This window comes from Dryobates pubescens, chromosome 15 (genome assembly GCF_014839835.1).
Source record: "Dryobates pubescens isolate bDryPub1 chromosome 15, bDryPub1.pri, whole genome shotgun sequence".
NCBI classification, from domain to species: Eukaryota; Metazoa; Chordata; class Aves; order Piciformes; family Picidae; genus Dryobates; species Dryobates pubescens.
In genome coordinates this window covers 5,466,460-5,487,568 of record NC_071626.1, presented here as the reverse complement: position 1 = coordinate 5,487,568, position 21,109 = coordinate 5,466,460, and the positions used below count along the sequence as shown (strand labels likewise).

The window sequence follows — 21,109 nt, the reverse complement described above, 5'->3', positions numbered from 1 at the left end:
ACACATCTAAGGTACTCTTCCTCCTTGTAGGCTGTGATAAATAAGCAGCAGAGCTTCTTCTGAAGTTTCTTCTGTCTGTGTAGGCCATCATAGCAATGTTCAGTACGTTCCTCAGCTAAGTTGTTACAGCTCAAAATCTTAATTAATTGTAACAAATCAGGGACTGATACACTTTGATGATGCAGGGAGAAGGTGGATGATATATGTATAGTAGATAGGAGAAAGAAATGGTCCTAAGGAAGAGGAGTGGAGATGGGATAGTGCTGATATTTAACAGCTTTTGTGAAACAAAGGGAATAATTAACACTACATACCTTTAGATGTGTGAGGGATAGGAAGGACAGGAGAAGAGAAAGAATAGGCCAATAGCCACTCCTATTGACACCTATGATGCTTTGTAGCCAATATTCAAGGTAGCAAAAGTAATAATGAACTGTATCACTCCGAGGCAACAATAGGTCATCTTTATGCAAACCAAGGGGACCCTGCCCTCATATTATCCCAGAGGTTGTGGTGTGGTGAGCTAAGAAAAGTGAACAATCAAGCTGTGAAGGTTGATGTCTCAGGAACTGTTTGGAAGTGGTTGAATTTTTCCTTCAATCCTCATATCTGTGCTACCACCAGTAATAGGTAGGGGACAGATATGTAAAATTATGGTTATTTGAAAGAGGAGGAGATTCGGTATTTAGTGTAATTTAACTTCAGCAAATACTCATAAGTCATCTTCAAGTGTGGCAAAGGGAAAGGGAGAAAGAAGGTCCTAGGAACAAGCATGTTTTTCTTTTATGGGAACGGAGTTCGATTCGATGCAGAAATACAAGCAGAACTGCAATGAAATCTCTCTGTACATACTTAATGTGATGATGAATAAAGCATTTTTGCTCTGCATTGACCACCCAGGGTCGAATTTCCCATGGCAAGAAATCGACACCCAAGACTCTGCTTCTAAATGTCGACCTGTATTCAGGGAATCATTTTTCCCATAACATTTGAAAGCACAGAAAAAGTTAGGAGAGGGTCGGAGAGACAGGATGGCTAAATATCTTTGTTCCTGCAGGCACAGAACATGGGCTGCTCCTGCAGAAAGACAATGGTTTTCGAGAACAAAAGGGTGCTAAAATCCCTGCCTTCAGATGTGCAAATAGTTTTCTTTGTCCTAAAGAGGTTCCCATGGCCTTTAACATAGAGCTGATAGATCCACCCCGCGCAACCAGTTTCCACTTTCCCCTACAATTCATTTTCTGTCTAGAAAGACCTTTGTAGCACTTCTGGGTTTGTTCCCTTGCACTTCTGGCCTCTTTGCAAAGTACAATAAGCAGCTCTTAAAGAAAAACTGATTTATATTGACTGGGATTTAATGATTTATTCATTTTTTACCGCACCTTCTGATGATTCCTGCTGTTTCTCTCTATTGCTTTTCGTAGCATTTAAGCCTTCTCTCCCAGAAAATATACAGTGCACGAGAGTATTCATTAGGGAGAAGACTTTGGCAGGCAATAAATGGCAGAAAGATCATATATCTGTAAGACTCTAATAAAAAGAGGGTTTCAATTTACATTCTCTTCATCTCAAGAAAAAATATATCCTGGAAATAAGCGACTTCATTATATACAAGGGAATGTTAAGTTGCTTCGTAAAATATTGGTTTCAGTCTGTGATGTTTGTCATATTTTGGAGGACAGAAGGCACTTCATCACACCACTGAGAAGAGAAACTTCATCCCCAGTTGAAGCCAAAGTATTACCTCCATTATTATTAACTATTGCTGTCTGAAAGGTCTGTATGAAATTCTTCTTAGACAGCTAAGTATCACCTAGAAAAATCAATTAACAACATCAAATGTGCTAATTAATTAGGTGAAGTGTGGCTTCCATACCAAATCTGTGCACAGGAGTGTGTGATAATGACGGAAGGGGGTTTGGGAGGGCTGCTCCTCCTAGATTAATCTGCCTCTTGTGCAGGCTGGGAGGAGAGTTTAGGCTAAGGCAGGGCGCATTGCCTGTGCCGGCTTGCCTGTGGCACCAGGAACGAGGGGCAGGCTCCTGCTCCGAGGACTCTACCGCAGCCTGCCCGGACGGAGATTACCACCACCAGTGCCACTTTCCTCCACCTCTCCCCCGCGTCCCGCCCTTCTTCGTCTGTCCTTTTCGGTTTTTCCTTTCGTGGATGTTTCCCGTACGAATGAGCTCCGTAACAGCTCTAGGCACGAGCAAATGGAAGAACTAGGGGTGCGGGGGGTGTATGAGGAGTCTTAATATTTCTATACGGGATAAACCACGAAATTTACTTAAGCAGTTCCCACATTTAAAAAACTTCCGCGTACAATCGCTTTTCCCTCAACGTCCAGCCAAGACCGAGCCTCAGTACCAACAGCAGAAGCAAAGCAGGACCTGCTGCTGATCCCACGCCGGCTCCTCCTGGGCAGGGCGGGCCAGTTGGGGTACAGCGGCCGGGAAACAGCTGGTAAACCCCTCTGTTTCCGCACTTAACGTTAATGTGAGGGGTCACGAGTGTGACAGCTCCATTTTAGGGTTGCTGGCAGTGGTGCAAGAAACAGAAAGTAACTGCCCCCCCCGACATGAATGCTTCCAGAAAGAAAGAGCCAGATGAGACAAATACAAATTCATTTGTGCAGTGCACAACACACTCACTCCCATGTCGTCCAGCCAGAGGAGAGGATATAACGTGCCCTTGCAAGTGCTCGGGGGTCTCAATAGGAAACACTCGTTACAGTGATCATGGAGATCGCTTCTCTCAACAACGCGCTGCTGTATCCCGACACACTGTTCTGTTTGGTGTACACATCCTTCACTTATTTAACGTGTTGACCATAACATACACGAACACGAACACAGAATGTTTCCGACACACGCCTCACGCCGAGTGTCACCGAAACACTCATCACACTCTGCTCGAGAAAAAGACTGTACCCAGAGACACGCTTTAGATTTCCACTTCACGATGCAAGCATCACCGAGCAACGCATCGTTCCGTGACGAAGGAAACACAGCTCTTCTCTCCTCTCCTCGAAGACATTCCTATCGATCTGCACCGAGTAATGAATACATCACCTAACAGTCGCACATATCGCTCGGTTCCTCCTCTATGCACACATACCACTTCGCTCCCCGAAGTAACTCCCATCACTACGCACTGGATGTCAAAGATATCTCTCCTGTCCTCCTCTACATTCTCATCGCCCTGAGCATTTGTAATCTCTCTTCTCATGATAAACATATCGCTCCTTTATTCCCCTATACACGTATCGTTCCATTCCCTATGGACACGCACATCTCTCCGTACCCCTTCACGCACACACTGCCATCTGTATAAAGCAGCCTTCGTTCTGTGTCGCCCACAAAAGGCATCATTTTGCGACGCCAATCTTAACACCCTTATTGCTGGACACACGCAGAGTTCAGTGCCTCGCAGATAACGCATCGCTCAGGTCCCCTCAAAACACGCTACACCCTGAACTAAAACCACATCTCCTCTAAAACACATAGCTCCGTGCCCCTCAAACTGTTACTCTCACTCTCCCACAAAAACGCTGGTCCATGCCTTCCTGAAACCTATCGCCCTGAGGCCAAATACACATGCATCGCTTCGCTCCCCTTAAACAGTCCATCGTTATGCACCACCGGACCCGTGGCTCAGGACCCCGCGGCAATGCCACCTCTCGGTGCCACACAGAACTCGCATTCCTTTTCTTCAGACGACACACAGAGGATCTGTGCCGATGACAAACAGAGTTACTCCTTTCCACAAATCGCTCTGATCCGACCGCGGTGCCAGGAGAAAAACTCCTCCTCTTTGTCGCGGATCTCAGATTGCTGGCTCACGGGGGCGGGGCGGATAAGGTTTAAAAGAGAAAAGGCGCGGCGCTGTGCGGCTATAAAAGAGGAGACCGGGAGCTGTGACAGTATTCATTGCTTGGTTCGCTTTGCTTCTTGCTGAGAGAAGGAGCTGCGTCTGCTGCCATGCCTGAGCCGGCCAAGTCTGCTCCTGCGCCTAAGAAGGGCTCCAAGAAAGCAGTGACCAAGAGCCAGAAAAAGGGAGACAAGAAGCGCAAGAAGAGCCGCAAGGAGAGCTACTCCATCTACGTGTACAAGGTGCTGAAGCAGGTGCACCCCGACACGGGCATCTCTTCCAAGGCCATGGGCATCATGAACTCCTTCGTCAACGACATCTTCGAGCGTATCGCCGGTGAGGCCTCTCGCCTGGCGCACTACAACAAGCGCTCCACCATCACCTCGCGGGAGATCCAGACGGCCGTGCGGCTGCTGCTGCCCGGTGAGCTGGCCAAGCACGCCGTGTCCGAGGGCACTAAGGCTGTCACCAAGTACACAAGTTCCAAGTAAGCTGTCTCTGCACTCGCAGCCAGATTTGATTCACCCAAAGGCTCTTTTAAGAGCCACCCATTCTTTCACTTGAAGGGCTTTGTCACTGGCATTTTTCTACTATTACTTAATTTTTCTGTCTCCTAAGTCTCGCTGTCATAATTTCCTCCAGCACCAGTTTTTCACCGGTTGTAGTTTTTTCCTGTGTCCAAGGTCTTAACCTGATATAAACCACAAAAAGAAAATTTGGAAACTCCCATGAGGGGGCAGCAGGGACCAAGAAATCGCACTTGAGGCGCGATTAGTATGTGTCCTCAAACCATTAATGTAAATAAGAATTCCGGTTAAGGAAAAAAAAAAAAAAAAAGCAAGAACTAAATGTTTGTTATATGACTGTGTCTCACGAGAATGGGGAAGGAATTGACGAGTGCTGAAACCATCCTGATTTGGCGAGACCAAGTACAATAACTTTTTTCCTTTTTCTCATTTCAGACTTTGGCTGAACAACAGCATTGAAAAGGGTGGTGGATAGATAGTGCCTTACAAACCGCCATCACTCAAAGCAGCTCTCAAGACCGTAAAAGGCAAAGACTTATTGGTAATGTCCGAGATCAGTAGGGAAAAGCAAGCCCTACTGAAACAATATAGGGACAACTTATTCTTACCGATTTAGTTTTTACTAATTGGTTGGGTGGGAGACAACGCTTGATATTGTATTACTAACAACTAAAACAGAGGAATTACAGCTCTTTTACTGAAGAAGTAGGTGGCTCTTAAAAGAGCCTTTGGGTTTAAACAAGTCTTTTGACCAGGTATTTACTTGGAGCTGGTGTACTTGGTGACAGCCTTGGTGCCCTCGGACACAGCGTGCTTGGCCAGCTCACCGGGCAGCAGCAGCCGCACGGCCGTCTGGATCTCCCGCGAGGTGATGGTGGAGCGCTTGTTGTAGTGCGCCAGGCGAGAGGCCTCACCGGCGATACGCTCGAAGATGTCGTTGACGAAGGAGTTCATGATGCCCATGGCCTTGGAAGAGATGCCCGTGTCGGGGTGCACCTGTTTCAGCACCTTGTACACGTAGATGGAGTAGCTCTCCTTACGGCTCTTCTTGCGCTTCTTGTCTCCCTTTTTCTGGGTCTTGGTCACCGCCTTCTTAGAGCCCTTCTTGGGCGCAGGAGCGGACTTGGCCGGCTCAGGCATGGCAGCAGACGCAGCTCCTTCCCTCAGCAACAAACGAAACTAAGCAAGAAACGGATATTGTCAGTGCGCTCGGTCTCCTCATTTATAGCAGCGCTGAGTACCCAGCGGCTCGTCAGGGACACATCCCCATTGGTTGGAAGTTCGACTGGCTGTCGACACGCCGTGCTTGCTTCTGCTATTGGCCAGCTCTCGATTCGCATTCCTATTGGCTGCCGACACAGGGCCTCTTCCGTAGCCAATCATCACAGCTGCTGCCGCTCCACTCCAGAAGTACATAAGCTTCGGTCGAGGCTTGGGAGCAACTTGGTATTTGTGCGGTTGTGTATTGTTTGTGTCATCGCTGCGATGTCTGGACGCGGGAAGCAAGGCGGGAAGGCTCGGGCCAAGGCCAAGTCGCGCTCCTCACGGGCCGGCCTCCAGTTCCCCGTGGGCCGTGTTCACCGGCTGCTGCGCAAGGGCAACTACGCAGAGCGAGTGGGTGCCGGCGCCCCGGTGTACCTGGCGGCCGTGCTGGAGTACCTGACGGCTGAAATCCTGGAGCTGGCAGGCAACGCTGCCCGCGACAACAAGAAGACGCGCATCATTCCCCGCCACTTGCAGCTGGCCATCCGCAACGACGAGGAGCTGAACAAGCTGCTGGGCAAGGTGACGATCGCGCAGGGCGGAGTGCTGCCCAACATCCAGGCTGTGCTGCTGCCCAAGAAGACCGACAGCCACAAGGCTAAAGCCAAGTGAGCTCAACTAGGATTGAATCGGAGGCAGATCAGACAAAAAAAAAAAACCAAAAAGGCTCTTTTCAGAGCCGCCCACAGTAATCAAAAAAGGTTGAATCACTCTTAATATTTTTGTTTCTAGTGAGCTGTTGCAAAAACTCGTGGAGTTTCAAAGTGCCTGCCCTAGCTCTCCTGCGTTTTTTGCTCGGTTTTACTTTTTTCGTGTTTTGTTTGCTTTGGGGAGTGGGTGTGGGAGGCAGGACGTTGTATTAATCTAAATGCTGCTTAAAAATACATGGTTTATTACACCAAGAAGTTACAATTTAGTTCCCCGTTGCTTTAACAGCTATAATTTTATCTTTATTAAAGTATTTTCTGAGTAAGTCTGGGCACTTTCAGTGTGTAATTCGCTTTCATGTATGGTATTAGAGTAAACATTGCATCTCCTATTAAGCAAACTGGTTCTGTTCTGGGTGCTCTTTGTAGCTCTTTATAGAGGCAATATGAGCAAAGGCTTTCCTGTCAATCTAGATTTGTTCTGTTCTATTGGCTAGTATTAAGGAACAGCTGGTCAGAATTACAACTGGTTAATATGGAGTTTGCTTTCCACCCCAGCATCGACTTTGCAAAGCATACAGAGCGGGGGAATGGGGGAGGGGGTGGCCTGGGGTGGGAAAGGGGTGGGCGTGGTGGTTAAGGAAGAAAAAAACCCAAATGGCTCTAAAGAAATCACGCGGTACTGGCAGCGACCCTGACACAATTCTTTCGCAATAGGAGGGATGTTCGTTGCTTCAGGCCCCGTGTTAATTTCCCTCTATTGCTGCTTTTTTAATGCTATCATGCAAGAAAGTCCTGACTAAGATAATTTTGGGGCCTGGTCTTGACTGAGTGTAACTTTCTTAAAACTGATTAATAAGCTCACTCATCAGCAAGGGAAGAAAGTCTCATTCCCCTCTCTATCTCTTCTACATAATGAGTTTTGTCAACTGCACACTGGAATCACTGGGCATTGTAGCAAAAAAAGGAGAAAATATGGAAGGATCCTTTGAAAATCCCTGAGCCTTCTCTTCTGCAGTCTAAGCAACCCCAGCTCCCTCAGCCTCTCCTCAGAGGGCTTGTGCTCCAACACCCTTCACCAGCTTTGTTGCCCTTCTCTGGACATGTTCCAGCAACTCAACATCTTTCCTAAACTAAGGGGCCCAGAACTGGACACAGGACTTAAGGTGTGGCCTAACCATTGTGGAGTACAGGGGCAGAACGACTTTCCTGCTGGCCACACTATTCCTGATACAGGCTGGGATGTCATTGGCCACAAGAATTGTTCAGGTTGGAAAAGACCTTTGAGATTACTGTAGAGTCCAACTGTTAACCCATCACTGCCAAGTCCACCACTAAACCACTATTGCAGTGTCAGATACTTCAGTAGATGTGGTTTATCAAACCCATAGATGTAGATTTAGACTGGTTATTAGGAAGAAATTCTTTATAGTGAGGGTGATGAGACACTGAAAGCAGTTACCCAGGAAAATCAATGCCCTTGCCCTGGAAGTGGTCAAAGCCAGGTCCGACGGGGCCTTGAGCAAGCTGGTCTAGTGAAAGGTGTCTTTGCCCGTGGCAGGAGGTTTGAAACTAGACGATCCTTTCTAATCCAAACCATTGCATGATTTCTTGCAAAACGGGGTGAGTGCATCAAAGTTGAAAATGCATATATGTATTTCTTAAGGAACACTTGCTATTTCCTATAAGCAGATTCTGGGTTCTTTCTTTGGCATTAATTCGGTTTTATAAGAGCAGGATGGACTAGGACGGTGCAAACGGTGGTGAAAAAGGAAGAAGGGGAATTTTGCCTCCCCAAGCCCGTGTGAATGGGATCACTTAGCAACTCCACAGCAACAATGGGCCGGGGCTCAGGGAGGCCTGCCAAAAGGGAGTGCACCACCTCTGGCTAGGAGGCCCCTCCCAACAGATTCCCCCACCCTTTCAGGCCGGTTGCTGATAAGGTAAGTGCCACTTTATACTCTGCCGTTTCAGAAGGGTGGTGAGAAATGCTGTCTTTCAAGCAAATGTTCTCAGGTAGAAAAGAGTGCAAAGATGGAAGGGGGTGTGGAGAAAAAGTGTTTGTCATCAGCGTGTTACAAAAAGGGTTAGTCACTTTGATCATTAACATTTTAGAAACTCATAGTTTTTGCCCCCTCAAAAAACATACAATTAAAAACTGCTAGCATAAGCCTGAAGTACAGCACATAACACATTCCATCAGGGGTTTTTTTGTGTCATTTATTATTGGTTGAGGAGCTAAATATATCTACCTTACATCCATGTGAGCAGTTCACTTCTTTCATGGCTTTTTTCCCAACAATTTCAGAAGGCAGAGTTTAAATGCTACTGCACAGAGGGGGTGGAACTAATTCAGATAAACTAGCAATCAGGTTTGCATGTGCTGCAGTCAGTCTGGTCTGCTGGTGCTTGGAGAACAAGATGCTATAGCTTCATGTAAAGATGGCAAAGTGTAAAAATGATCGAGGCTGTGTCATTCTTGTCCTCTTTTACAAGTGGGGGTCATTAAAGATGCTAACCTTTCTGTACCCCAAGTGCACAAGGTAAAACCAACTTTATTATGTTTAGTGTTCAGATTGCTTTGCATTCCAGGAGCTATTACTTGCTACAAAACCCAAAGGGGATGCATAAAAGAGCCACATGCATTTTGTCATGACTTCTATCCTACACAAGGGTGGTGCAAGATCCTCTATCAAAAGTACAGATTTCAGCCTATTCTATTGTATGCTGTCTTCCATTTTCCTATTTTCAAGTACAAAAATCTACATTCAATGCAAGTAGGACAGCAAGTACAAAAAAAAAAGGGGGGTGTGGATTTTACTGGTGCTAAAAATCTCAAGATGTCCTGATACAACTTTATTCCTTTCACAAACAAACTACTTATTTTGTAGTTTTAAAATGCCAGTATGTCCAGAATTCCTTCTTTATCTTTTCTGTGTTAAAAAAAATATAAAAATGAAAGGAAGAGCCTTTGTGATTCACGGAATAACTTTTGGCAAGGAATGCTTTCAGAATAACCCCTCCAAAAGGACAGGCCATCAAACAATTTAGTTCTTTGCAGACACCAAAGAAATCCAAACCCAGAAAAACCTCTTTCCACCTACGTACACCTCTGGTTCTGTCAACTCAGTCTAGAGAAAAAAACTGCCCATGCCTACTGCAATGATTCTTCCTTCCTTGCAGGTATGTGAGCTGGGAAAGGGGAAGAGATTTTCCAAGCTGCATTTCCATCTATCTTCTCCAGTGAGATGTGCATCATGTCTTGAGCAGCACTCTGTTCTCATACAATACAAACCCAAGACCATTTTTTTTTTTTTGGAGTATAAGGATGCAAGTTCTTCCTTTAAAATCTAAATCATGACCATTTTCATTACTGAGCAAAAGCATTATATCAAGACGTATAAAAGGCCAAGTCTTTTTCCCTAGTTGCACCTAATGCTTTCACTCTTGGTGCTAACTACTTTGAAATATATTCTTCTCTATTGAAATTTGAAAAGAAATCAACATGGCAATAATTTCCCCCTGTGTGTTTAGTAATTGCAGTCTCTGGCCATTAGAAAAAATTATTTCATAAGTAGCTGAGCAGACATTCATAGATTTATAGAATGCAAGGGACTTTAAAGATCATCTAGTTCCAACCCCCACGCCATAGGCAATTTGTTCCAGTGCCTCACAACCCTCACTGTAAGGAATTTCTTCTTAATATCCAGTCTAAATATACCCTCTTCCAACTTAAAGCCACTACCTCATGTCTTGCCATTACAAACCCTTGCAAAAAGTCCATCTCCAGCTTTCTTGCAGGCCCCTTTCAGGTTCTAGAAGGCTGCTGTGAGGCCCCCTGGAGCACTGTGACATCTTACTGTTGCTGAGTGATGGTATAGAATTATTAAGGTTGGAAAAGTCCATCCATGTCTTCTGAGTAGAATGGATCTAAGGGTGCAAAGAATTTTGCTTTGAACTAAATAGGAAAGTGCATTAAAGAACAGTGTGAAAGAATATGCTGCCAGGTGATTTTATATTCACAGAATTTGCTGAATTAATTTTGAATGTACATCCTCCTGTGAGATTAAAGTTTACTATTCTCACAGAGCCTGTATCCTACTACTTTTACCTCTGATTAAAATACTAATAATAAAAAACCCCAAGTAAACAAAATTTTCTGTGGTACTTAGTTTTCCTTTTCTCTTTTCAGAGACTTTGGCCTCAGAACTGCTAGAAAATAGCGGATGCAGTAGAATCAGACCTGGTGATGTGTGCAGATAGAAATGCCATATTCACATTATAGCCCCCTGGTATTGCCTTATCATTCTTACTGAGACTGGAAGAAGCAATGATAAGCAATATTTTTTTTTTTAGTGAAGGCTTTCATGAGCCTGTTGTTTGAGACCAAAAGACTTCAGGGTTGATTTGCAGCCATACGATAAACTCATCACCAAAATTCCCCCCAAATTGCTGGCCATTAAACATTGTACATGCTTCCTTGCAGCAGAGTAACACCACTAGGTTCCTTATCTTCAGCAATTTTTAAAAGTAATTAAATTGTGCATGCAATTTTCACAGCAAATTGCACAGCTCCTTCCTGTGACTGCTTTAGTAGAAAATAGTCACCTTTCAATTAAAAACACAAAGGGAGGGTGAATATCATTTCACGCCTACCAGACCATTCCTGTACTTATGCCATTAATTTGACTGAGGCATTATAATTTCTTAAGACTAGACTCTAGAGTCTGACTTCATAAACTCAAGTAACTCCAAAAAAAAACAAAATCACATACACAGCACAACTATTAAAAAAACTCCAAAAACATGAAGATATTTAAGTTACCCTAACTTTAATTTTCACAGCAGAGCCCTTTTGCTTCTGCACCCCAGGCTAGTTGTAAAAATAGACTTCTCTGTTGTTTTATTAAGGGGAATATTGATAAGAGCTTCTTGAGGTAAATGTCACTTTGTTACTACATAAAATTTTGCTACACTACAAGGGATACATACAGGCAGCTCTGACTTCTCCCACAAAATAGCACCATCAAGTGGTAGATAGAGTAATTACGATGAACTTGGGTTTTTTGTGGTTTTGGCAGCAACCACCTGACTAGAAATCGGACACAGAAGCCCATTTATCCTTCTACTAATAACGCACAAACCAAACATATAACCATAAACTAAGAAGTAACACTAAAAACATGAAACTTTTTTAGAACTTGACTCTTCAGCCCTTTTATTGAAAAAGTGGGTGGCTCTTAAAAGAGCCTTTGGGTCGAGTAAATCTAGGTAAGGATGCAGTTTACTTAGAGCTGGTGTACTTGGTGACAGCCTTAGTGCCCTCAGACACGGCGTGCTTGGCCAGCTCCCCGGGCAGCAGCAGCCGCACGGCCGTCTGAATCTCCCGCGAGGTGATGGTGGAGCGCTTGTTGTAGTGCGCCAGGCGAGAGGCTTCGCCGGCGATGCGCTCGAAGATGTCGTTGACGAAGGAGTTCATGATGCCCATAGCCTTGGAGGAGATGCCCGTGTCGGGGTGCACCTGTTTCAGCACCTTGTACACGTAGATGGAGTAGCTCTCCTTGCGGCTCTTCTTGCGCTTCTTGTCTCCCTTCTTCTGGGTCTTGGTCACCGCTTTCTTGGAGCCCTTCTTGGGCGCAGGAGCAGACTTGGCCGGCTCAGGCATGGCAACAGATGTAAGTCTCAGACGCGACAGTAACGGTGGTAGCAGAAGCGCAAAGACGAATGCAAACGTCAGCCGTGTGGTACTTTTTATAGCCTGCCTTATGCAAATGAAAAGAATCCTAACTTCACACTTTCATTGGTCAGAACTCAAAGACACGTCACAACAATCACATAGCCATTTTTGATTGGTCAAAATACGATCCTTCCTCTCATTGGTTACTTTGAGAAGACCTACTTTTCAGCCTATCAGCGAAAGGACGAGGCGGGAAAGCGGGGCTATAGCTGGGCAGCCCGGTTTGTTTCGCGTGTATTGCTGCCGGGAGCTTGTTCTAGCTACGAGCAAGTGAAGATGTCTGGCCGCGGCAAGCAAGGCGGGAAGGCTCGGGCCAAGGCCAAGTCGCGCTCCTCACGGGCCGGTCTCCAGTTCCCCGTGGGCCGTGTTCACCGCCTGCTGCGCAAAGGCAACTACGCGGAGCGAGTGGGTGCCGGCGCCCCGGTGTACCTGGCGGCCGTGCTGGAGTACCTGACGGCTGAAATCCTGGAGCTGGCAGGCAACGCTGCCCGCGACAACAAGAAGACGCGCATCATTCCCCGCCACTTGCAGCTGGCCATCCGCAACGACGAGGAGCTGAACAAGCTGCTGGGCAAGGTGACGATCGCGCAGGGCGGAGTGCTGCCCAACATCCAGGCTGTGCTGCTGCCCAAGAAGACCGACAGCCATAAGGCTAAAGCCAAGTGAACACAAAGGAGAGGCGACAAAGTTGTCTCTTCCAGAGTAAATAACCCAAAGGCTCTTTTCAGAGCCACCCACAAAATCCTAAAAGAGCAGTTATCCGTATTTTAATTAACCCGTTTTATATGAATTACTCAACCCATGTTTCATCTTTTCGTTTTCCATTTTTATTAACGCTATTTTTGGTTCGGTGATAGTAGCAACGCTTTCCATGGTATTGTTAACAAAGTCGTGTTCTTCCTGGGATGAAGTATTTTCCGTTCAGTTCTGAAACCAGGCAAACAAGGGAATTCTTTCGGTGACAGCTCCCGGCCCTCCCCCACCCCTTCATGCTTTCTGTTTTCTTCCTGTCTCCGAGAGGCTGAAACAGCACCGCAGATACGAGGTGTAATCGTCTTCGCGGAAGGGGGGTGTGTAGGGGGGAAGGAGAGCAGGCCGGGCTCTCCTCTGGCCAATCCTTGGGCAGGGCGGGTTTTTTCAATACTTAAAGCTCTTTTTTCTTTCTGATCGAGAATAAAAGAGCCGCTGGCTATTTTCGCGTCATTAAGGAAACCCATCCCCTTCTCCCCCACATGGATAAGTCTATTTAAAGATACACCTTAGGAGAAACAATACAACAGATTAGACATGGCTCAGTAGTAGCGTGCCTTGCATTACTTTTGTTAAAAAATACATCCTTACAAAAACCCCACCATACACCCCTCTTTTTTTTATCAAATCGCTATTATAAAACATTGCTTCCTGGTAATCAAACCGATTACTCGTCAGAAAAATAACCAAACACGTCAAAGTCTACACTTCCCTAAAGCCGCCGCGTTATACCGGGCTCGTTAGCTTTTCTTTCGGTAACTGTAGCGAGGAAAAAGAAAAAAGATACAATGGACCTCTGACGACTTACGAATTACTGGATCTTTGCTGCAGGTTACTGACGACGTCAGTGTCTCAGCTCCTTTAGGGAAAAGTGTGGGTGGCTCTTAAAAGAGCCGTTGGATAACAAAATGGGTACGTAGAGCAGGACTCTTCTGGGATAATTTACTTCTTTTTGGCTGCTGCTTTCTTTGCCTTGGCTGCTTTGGGCTTAGCCGCCTTTGGCTTGGCTGCTTTGGGCTTCACCGCTTTTGCCTTGGCCGGGCTCTTTGCTGCTTTCTTGGGCCGACCTGCCTTAGCCGCTTTCTTGGGGCTCTTGACCGCTTTCTTAGCTGCAGCAGCCGCCGGCTTCTTGGCCTTCTTGGGGCTCTTCTTCACAGCTGCAGCTTTCTTGGGCTTCTTGGCGGCGCTGGCAGGCTTCTTGGCCGCCGGCTTCTTAGGCTTGGCCGCGGCCGTACGCTTCTTAGGAGCTTTTTCCTTCACTTCTCCAGGTTTCTTATTGAGGCGGAATGAACCAGAGGCGCCAGTGCCCTTGGTCTGCACCAGGGTGCCCTTGCTGACGAGACTCTTGAGCCCCAGCTTGATGCGGCTGTTGTTCTTCTCCACATCGTAACCGCCGGCGGCCAGCGCCTTCTTGAGCGCGGCGAGGGAGAGCCCCTTGCGCTCCTTGGAGGCGGACACGGCCTTGGTGATCAGCTCGGTGACGCTGGGGCCCGCAGGCTTGCGGGCTTTGGAGCCGCCCGCCGCCTTCTTCGGCTTCTTGGCGGCTGCCTTGGCGCCGGGCGCGGGCGCATCAGGGGCGGCGGCGGGAGCGGTCTCGGACATGGTAGCAGCGTCCTCTGCGGAGCAGGCGAACACAATTGGGCTGGCGCGGGTCAGATGCTCGTATTTTTAGAGAGGAGCCGCGCCGTGATTGGTGCGTTGCAGAGCCCGCCCCACTGCACGGCCGGGGAGCTCTTCGGTGTGCTCGATTTGTGTTTCTTTGGACTAACAAAAGTGTATTTTCCTCGGAATTTCTGCCACCAAATCGCCCCATTTCCCCGGTGAGGGAGGAGAAGAGCAGGTACTTGCGTTCGGGAGAGTTTCCAGCCGCAAACACGCGAAGTGAGTTAAAGGAGAAGCGATAAATCCCGTGTGCTGCTGCTGGAGAGACCTCTGAAGAGAGAAACTTTTGTTTTTCCTTGCAAATTAAAAATTTCCTTTTGACATAAATGTTACAGAAACGACTCAGTCTGATTCTTTAGAGGGTTTTCTTGAGGTCAAAGTTGGAACCTGCCGATTTACAGCTATTTTGACAGTTTAAATTGATTTTGAAGAGGAGGAAGTAACACAAACTCTCTCTTTCAGCTCTGAATATGGATTAAGAACCGGTTCCTTTGACCATGTGTTTTACCTTCTAAAACGCTAAAGTCTAGTGAAATAATGTCTCGTACAACCTCCCATTGCACTTTTTAGAGAACCATAAGCAATGTGTTTATATCTGGACATTTATGAACAAACAGTTGTTTTATTTTGTCTTCCTGGAATTTCAGTAGCAGGGAGGCAAACTTAGCCTGCTACCTTGTGTTGGGTGTTTTCTTCCTTTTGTTTGTTTCCCACACGAATTTCTATAACAATTATTAAGTAAATCAAACTATTTGCTTTTCGTGTTGCATGTTACTTTCAAGGAAACCATCATTTGATGTCAAAAAACTGCAGTTTTGTAAGAGAAAGCAAGCTCCTAAAGTTCTGATGATGTTTACTGAAATCATCTTTGTCTCTCTAGTAATTTAAGAAGTGCAAGGACTAGTATAGCAATAGTTATGGTCTTCCTTCTCAGAGAGTATTGTCTTGTCATGTATTTTCTCTAATAGTTGTAAAATTTAAAGTAGCATTACTGATGGGTGTTGTTTTGTGTTTGGTTTTGGGTTTTTTCTCACTCATCTCACACATTATAGCTACACAAAGGTTTATCTAATGCCAACTCTGAAATCCTCTTCCCACTCCACAGAAAAAAACATCTGATTCATCCTTTTGCATTTTACAATCCTCACTGAAATGAGGAAATATTGTTAGGATAAAACCAGAGCACTTTGTGATAATCTGAATTTCAAAAAGGGGAGAGGTAGGCCACAGGTCATTCCTAAAGAACCAGGAAGAATTCAAGCTTGATAGCTGGAGGAAGATGATGTAATATGCTGAACAGAACTGAACCCTGGAATAATATTTCATTAATCTGTACTTGGTTATAAACTATTGCATTATCCATTGCCTTTTGATTTAAGAATCACAAAGACTGCACTTCAGCCCTGTCCTCTGATTTCCTTTGATATTACCAGATAATGTGTATATCGTGAGTAGAGTATTTAAGTACATATTCACAACCAAAATTTCAGATCATATAAATAAGGTAGTTTAGAGTAAATGTAATCCTCTTTCCTCCTCATTGTTTCATTTGCAACGGCTAAATTGTAAATAGTAAAAGCATATAAAATAAGCAACCATTCCTGTTTGATGTAAAATTTGGGCTCACTGACTATGAAATCATGAATAAATGCAATGAGGGGAGAAATTGAAGTCTCTAGATGAAAAAAAACAAAACAAAAAAAAAAGAAACAGCAGAAAAAATGTTGCAGGAAAAGTGCACCTGAGCTCTGTAGTGCTTCAGTGAGAAGATAATTGAGAGAGAGATGAATTAAACTGGAAATGTCAAGGTCTTGTTTGTGACCGTGGCATAATATGAAATAAGGATACAGAACTTAAATAAATTGTACTGCATGTGGGTATTGAAGATATAGTGCCCCATATTATAAAAATCTAAGTGTTTATATATATATATATGAAGTCTATATCCTAGACATGTTTGTACATTATGAATGTGACTTTCTAATGACTTTACATAGTGAAATAAAGTAGTAACGTTGAGAGGAGATGCCATGTAAGCAGCTACCAATACACTTCATAGCATAGAGACAGAGAAAAGTGTAAATCACAAATGACAACTCAGCAACTCACATTATCTGCTTCTCTAATCCTGTTATTTTGAACTCATACATGTTTACCACAGTAATCTTCACTGGAGGAGATTTGAATACTCCAGCCCCTTGCTGTGGCTTCACTGATTGTTACTTCTCATTTATTGGTGACAGAAAATGAGGTGGCTAAAATGGCCACCATCAGTTTTGTCCCAGCAGTTGCTACCCTCTCTCTATTCCCAACAGAGGACATCTAATAATACTCACGGCAATTTTTGATCTCCGAATGTTGCCATCTATTACCTTAAAATAAACTGTAATAAATTCAGAAACTTCATGACACAGACAGAAGCTATGATTTTAATTTAGATTATTTTTTAACAGCTTTGTGGCAAAGACAGAAAATAACTTCAGAGGTGTAGAGCCATTGTTTGGAACACAAATGTGCAGAAACAACTTTTAGGAAAGTGAAGGCACATTTGGCAATTTTCGAACAGTTTGCTCTGCAGTCACAGCAGGAACAGACACAGATACTCAGGCAAAGAAAAAAAATTGGTGAAGGTTTATTAGAAAAGGCAGGAGTGGCAGATTCACCTCCAGCTGAGTAAATGAGAAAAGGCATTAATTCTGGTTGAGGTGTAGGATTTTGTAGAATGGCTTCATAGAGAAGGCTCCACATAGACTGACATGCAGTTTGACTTTCCCAATGAGACTGGAAGGAGGTAGAATTTGTCATTCACTGAGAGGAGGAGAATGATATCAGGATCTCTAGAGATACTTAGGACGAGGCCATCACCGTAGTGCCTGCTACATCCCAATGACTTCAGTCCTTCTCACCTCATGGACACAGCAGCAGGTCACACTACATCACAAACCTACGCAAGACTGCAATCTGAACCCTGCAAGTCACTTCCTTTCAGATACTCAGGCCTGTCCAACTTCTGCAGATATCTGTTAAGACCTCTTGGCATAAACAAGATGTATGAACCGCAGCCAAGGGCTGGCACTACACCTGAGAGCTATCAAACATTCTCATCTCCAGTTTAGGATCTGCCAGTACTTGTTCCTAAGAAAATGAGGTCTGGGTTATATTTAGATATGTTTGCAGTAATGGGAGGTAGCACAGTAGTTGTTCTTCTCAAGCAATTTTTTAAAGGAAGCATTACCATGAGAGCTAGCCACACAAATGTCCTGACAGGCTTCTACCCCCTTGTAGGCAAGACCATGCTCAGTCATTCTTGGACAGCTGGAGGTAGTACAGCTGATAAGCCCCTGCACCTCAGCCCCTCTCTAACCTTAAAGCAACAATTTCCAGCGAGATTTACATGAGGGCCTTTACATTATGTGCTACACTCCTACATACCTGTTCCACAGGAAAGAGGTGTAAATACTCCCTGCAACCTTGATTACACTCCTAATACAGTGTTACACCCATGTATTACTTGCCTTCAGCAACTTCATCCTTCATCTGAGTTACAAATGTAATAATTCATGTGATCCAACCAGCCAGCACAGTTTAACAGCTTTTAACCCTTAGCTAACCTACTAAACTGCAAACTTGCTGCAGCCCAGCAAACAAGTCTCTACCTACATAATGTTGATGTTCCTGTTCCTGCCATTGGTAAGACTCCTCCTAAGTGTACTAAGGCCACACAAGGCCTTTTTTAATCCAGCATATGGCCAAGCATCTGTAGTGGGCAAGGCAAATAGGGTAGAGCAATAGATGACTGTCCCCAGAGACTCAGCTTCCTGGAATGCTGAACACTCCTCCCTGTACTTTTGGTTAGGGGTTGGGGCAACTATTGTGGCTTCCCTTCATTATAGACATGGCATGTAATTTGGGAATTGAAAACCTATTGTCCAAAACCTAGATATGTCCATAGTTAGGAGGCACTGGGGGAAATGCCCTTCCATGGAAAGTGAAAGGAAAAGAAAACAAAGAAAGAAAACAAACAAATAAAAAAGCACCAAAAACTCAGTAGGGGAAAACTCTTCCCAGAACAACTGTTTGGGAATTTACCAAGTTAACACACTTTTACTTTTCTCACACACAAGCAAAGAAAAGATTCCCACAGTTGGATATCAAAAAATCTATGGTGAGAAGCCCACTTTTCCCCCAGCACCCTGTCACTTCTGTATGCTTTCTGCTCTCCACTCTTTCCTACTCATGTGCCAGTGCTCTTTGTGAACAGTGCTTAGAGACAGGGAATGATCTGGGAGCGGGTAGAGGGAGCTTCTGCTGTCCTTCTACTCTGCTGTAGTGAGGCCTCATCTTTATTATTGTGTCCAGTTCTGGGCTGACCAGTTCAAGAGAGACAGGGAACTACTGGAAGCTCCAGCAGAGGGGTACAAGGATGATTAAAGGCACAGAACATTTGTTTTATGAGGAGATACTGAGACCTGGAGATATTTAGTTTGAAGAAGAGAAGTCTGAGAGGGGATCTGATCCACATTTACAAATACCGTAAGGGTAGATGCCAAAATAATGGGACAAGTCTCTTTTCAATGGTGTGGATTAGGGGCAAGGGACACAAACTGGAACACAGGAAATTCAACCTCAACATGATGGAAAACCTCTTTACTGTGAGGGTGATGGAGCACTGGAAGAAGCTGCCCAGAGAAGTTTTAGAGTTTCCTTCTCTGAAGAATTTCAAAACCCACCTAGACATGTTCCTGTGTGGCTTGGCCTAGGTGACCCTGCTTTATCAGGGAGGTTTGGACTAGATGACCTTCAGAGGTCGCTTCCAACCCTTACCATTCTCTGATTCTGTGATGTGTGACCAATTCACATTCTCCCTGTAGCCATAGCCATGTGTGCATGCACAGCTGGTTTGCAGTCCACCATTTCCCTGGCTGGTGGTACCCCAGGCACTGATGGGGCTTCCACATACATTTAGGTTAACAGGCAAGCCATTTTTTGCCACTCGGGCAGTGATGGTGGCACCCAGACACTGTGTAGGCTGATTTTCTGCCATCAATGAGAGCCAAAGCACTGTGTCACACACCATGTGAAGATGCTCTCATTAAGTGATACTGCCTTGCCGGTTTTCCTCAGAGGTGTGGAGGTAAAGCAGGTTCTGGCTCCAGATAATGCTGTTTGTGCCATCTTTCTAGAGCAGGAGTACCATAAAATAGCAGTGGGGTGGCAGCAGTATAGGCTGGTTGTCATCCCATAGAAGGGAGATAAAAAGTGTTGAAGAGCTGTTCAGAGTGCTTTAGCTTATGTTTTTTTACAGTAGATGCTTTGCAGATCTGCAGTCCATAAGAAGATCTGATAAGGCACACAGAGAACAGGGAAGTGATACAAGACAGCCAGCATGGCTTTACTAAAGGCAAGTCCTACCTGACTGATCTAGTAGCTTTCTACAGGGAAGTCACTACATCATTAGATAAGGGAAGGGCAATAGATGTCATCTGTCTGGACTTCTGCAAAGCCTTTGACACAGTGGCCCATGACATCATTCTTTCTATCTGGAAAGATATGGATTTAGTGGGTAGACTGTTTGGTGGGTAAGGAATTGGCTGGATGGTCACATCCAGAGGGTAGTGGTCAATGGCTCAATGCTTGGATGAATACAGGTGACAAGTGGTGTCCCTCAGGGGTCTGTACTGGGACCAGTGTTGTTTAATGTCATTGCCAGTGATATAGACAGTGGGATCAACTGCACCCTCGGCAAGTTTGTAGATGACATGAAGCCAAGCAATACAGTCAGTATGCTAGAGGGACAGGATGTCACACAGAGGGACCTGGATAAGCTGGAGAACTAGGCCTAGGTGAACTTCATGAGGTTCAATAAGTCCAAGTGCAAGATACTGCACCTCAGGTCAGAACATTCTCAATTATCAATGCAGGGTCAGAGAGGATATGATAAAGAGCAGCCCTGTGGAAAATGACTTGGGGGTGCTGGTGGATAAGAAGCTGGACATGAGCCAGCAACACACATTTGCAGCCCAGAAGGCAAATAACATACTGGGCCTCATCAAAAGCAGCATGGCCAGCAGATGGAGAGAGGTGATTCTGTCACTTCACTCTGCTCTAGTGAGACTTCACCAGGAGTACTGTGTCCAGTTCTGGGGCACTCAACACAAAAAGGACATGGACCTGATGGAGAGGGTCCAGAGGAGGGCCACAAAAGTAATCAGAGGGCTGGAGCACCTCTCCTGTGACAACAAGCTAAGAGGGTTTGTGTTGTTGATCCTGGAGAATAGAGGTTCCAAGGAGACCTTATAGTGGCCTTCCAGTACCTGAAGGGGGATCCGTAAGAAAACTGGGGAGGGACTGTCTAGAAGAGCATGTAGCACTAGGACAAGGGCAATGGTTTTAAACTAGAGCAGGGTAGATATAGATTGCATATTAGGAAGAATTTCTTTGCTATGAGGGTGGTGGAACACTGGAACAGTTTGCCCAGGAAGGTGGTGGAGGCCCCTTTAAGGTCAGGCCTGAACAACCTGATCTGGTTGTGGATGTCCCTGCTTACCGTAGAGGGGTTGGATTAGATGACCTCTAGAGGTCCTTTCCAACCCAGTACATCCTATAAGTCTGTTCTATGCTAAGATGGTGACAGAGTGGTGCTGTCCCTGGTT

At 45.3% G+C, this 21,109-nt stretch overlaps 6 protein-coding genes across 6 annotated transcripts; 3 read left to right on the top strand and 3 right to left on the bottom strand.

Moving 5' to 3' along the window:
• The first annotated feature begins 3,980 nt into the window (after positions 1-3,980).
• On the top strand, positions 3,981-4,361 carry LOC104298455 (histone H2B 1/2/3/4/6). The gene has a single exon (XM_009898520.2). The coding sequence runs from the start codon at positions 3,981-3,983 to the stop codon at positions 4,359-4,361; it is 381 nt and encodes a 126-aa protein (XP_009896822.2).
• Positions 4,362-5,129: 768 nt separating this feature from the next.
• Positions 5,130-5,537, bottom strand: LOC104298456 (histone H2B 1/2/3/4/6). Its single transcript, XM_009898521.2, has one exon. It carries the CDS (start codon positions 5,535-5,537, stop codon positions 5,157-5,159), a length of 381 nt encoding a protein of 126 aa, XP_009896823.1. The 3' UTR covers positions 5,130-5,156.
• Positions 5,538-5,874: 337 nt separating this feature from the next.
• LOC104298477 (histone H2A-IV) lies at positions 5,875-6,367 on the top strand. Its single transcript, XM_054167983.1, has one exon. It carries the CDS (start codon positions 5,883-5,885, stop codon positions 6,270-6,272), a length of 390 nt encoding a protein of 129 aa, XP_054023958.1. The 5' UTR covers positions 5,875-5,882; the 3' UTR covers positions 6,273-6,367.
• A 5,224-nt stretch (positions 6,368-11,591) lies between these two features.
• LOC104298454 (histone H2B 1/2/3/4/6) lies at positions 11,592-11,991 on the bottom strand. The gene has a single exon (XM_009898519.2). The coding sequence runs from the start codon at positions 11,970-11,972 to the stop codon at positions 11,592-11,594; it is 381 nt and encodes a 126-aa protein (XP_009896821.1). The 5' UTR covers positions 11,973-11,991.
• Positions 11,992-12,311: 320 nt separating this feature from the next.
• LOC104298452 (histone H2A-IV) lies at positions 12,312-12,738 on the top strand. Its single transcript, XM_009898518.2, has one exon. It carries the CDS (start codon positions 12,321-12,323, stop codon positions 12,708-12,710), a length of 390 nt encoding a protein of 129 aa, XP_009896820.2. The 5' UTR covers positions 12,312-12,320; the 3' UTR covers positions 12,711-12,738.
• A 197-nt stretch (positions 12,739-12,935) lies between these two features.
• LOC128897866 (histone H1.01) lies at positions 12,936-14,753 on the bottom strand. Its single transcript, XM_054167981.1, has one exon. It carries the CDS (start codon positions 14,394-14,396, stop codon positions 13,737-13,739), a length of 660 nt encoding a protein of 219 aa, XP_054023956.1. The 5' UTR covers positions 14,397-14,753; the 3' UTR covers positions 12,936-13,736.
• Between the last annotated feature and the right edge of the window lie 6,356 nt (positions 14,754-21,109).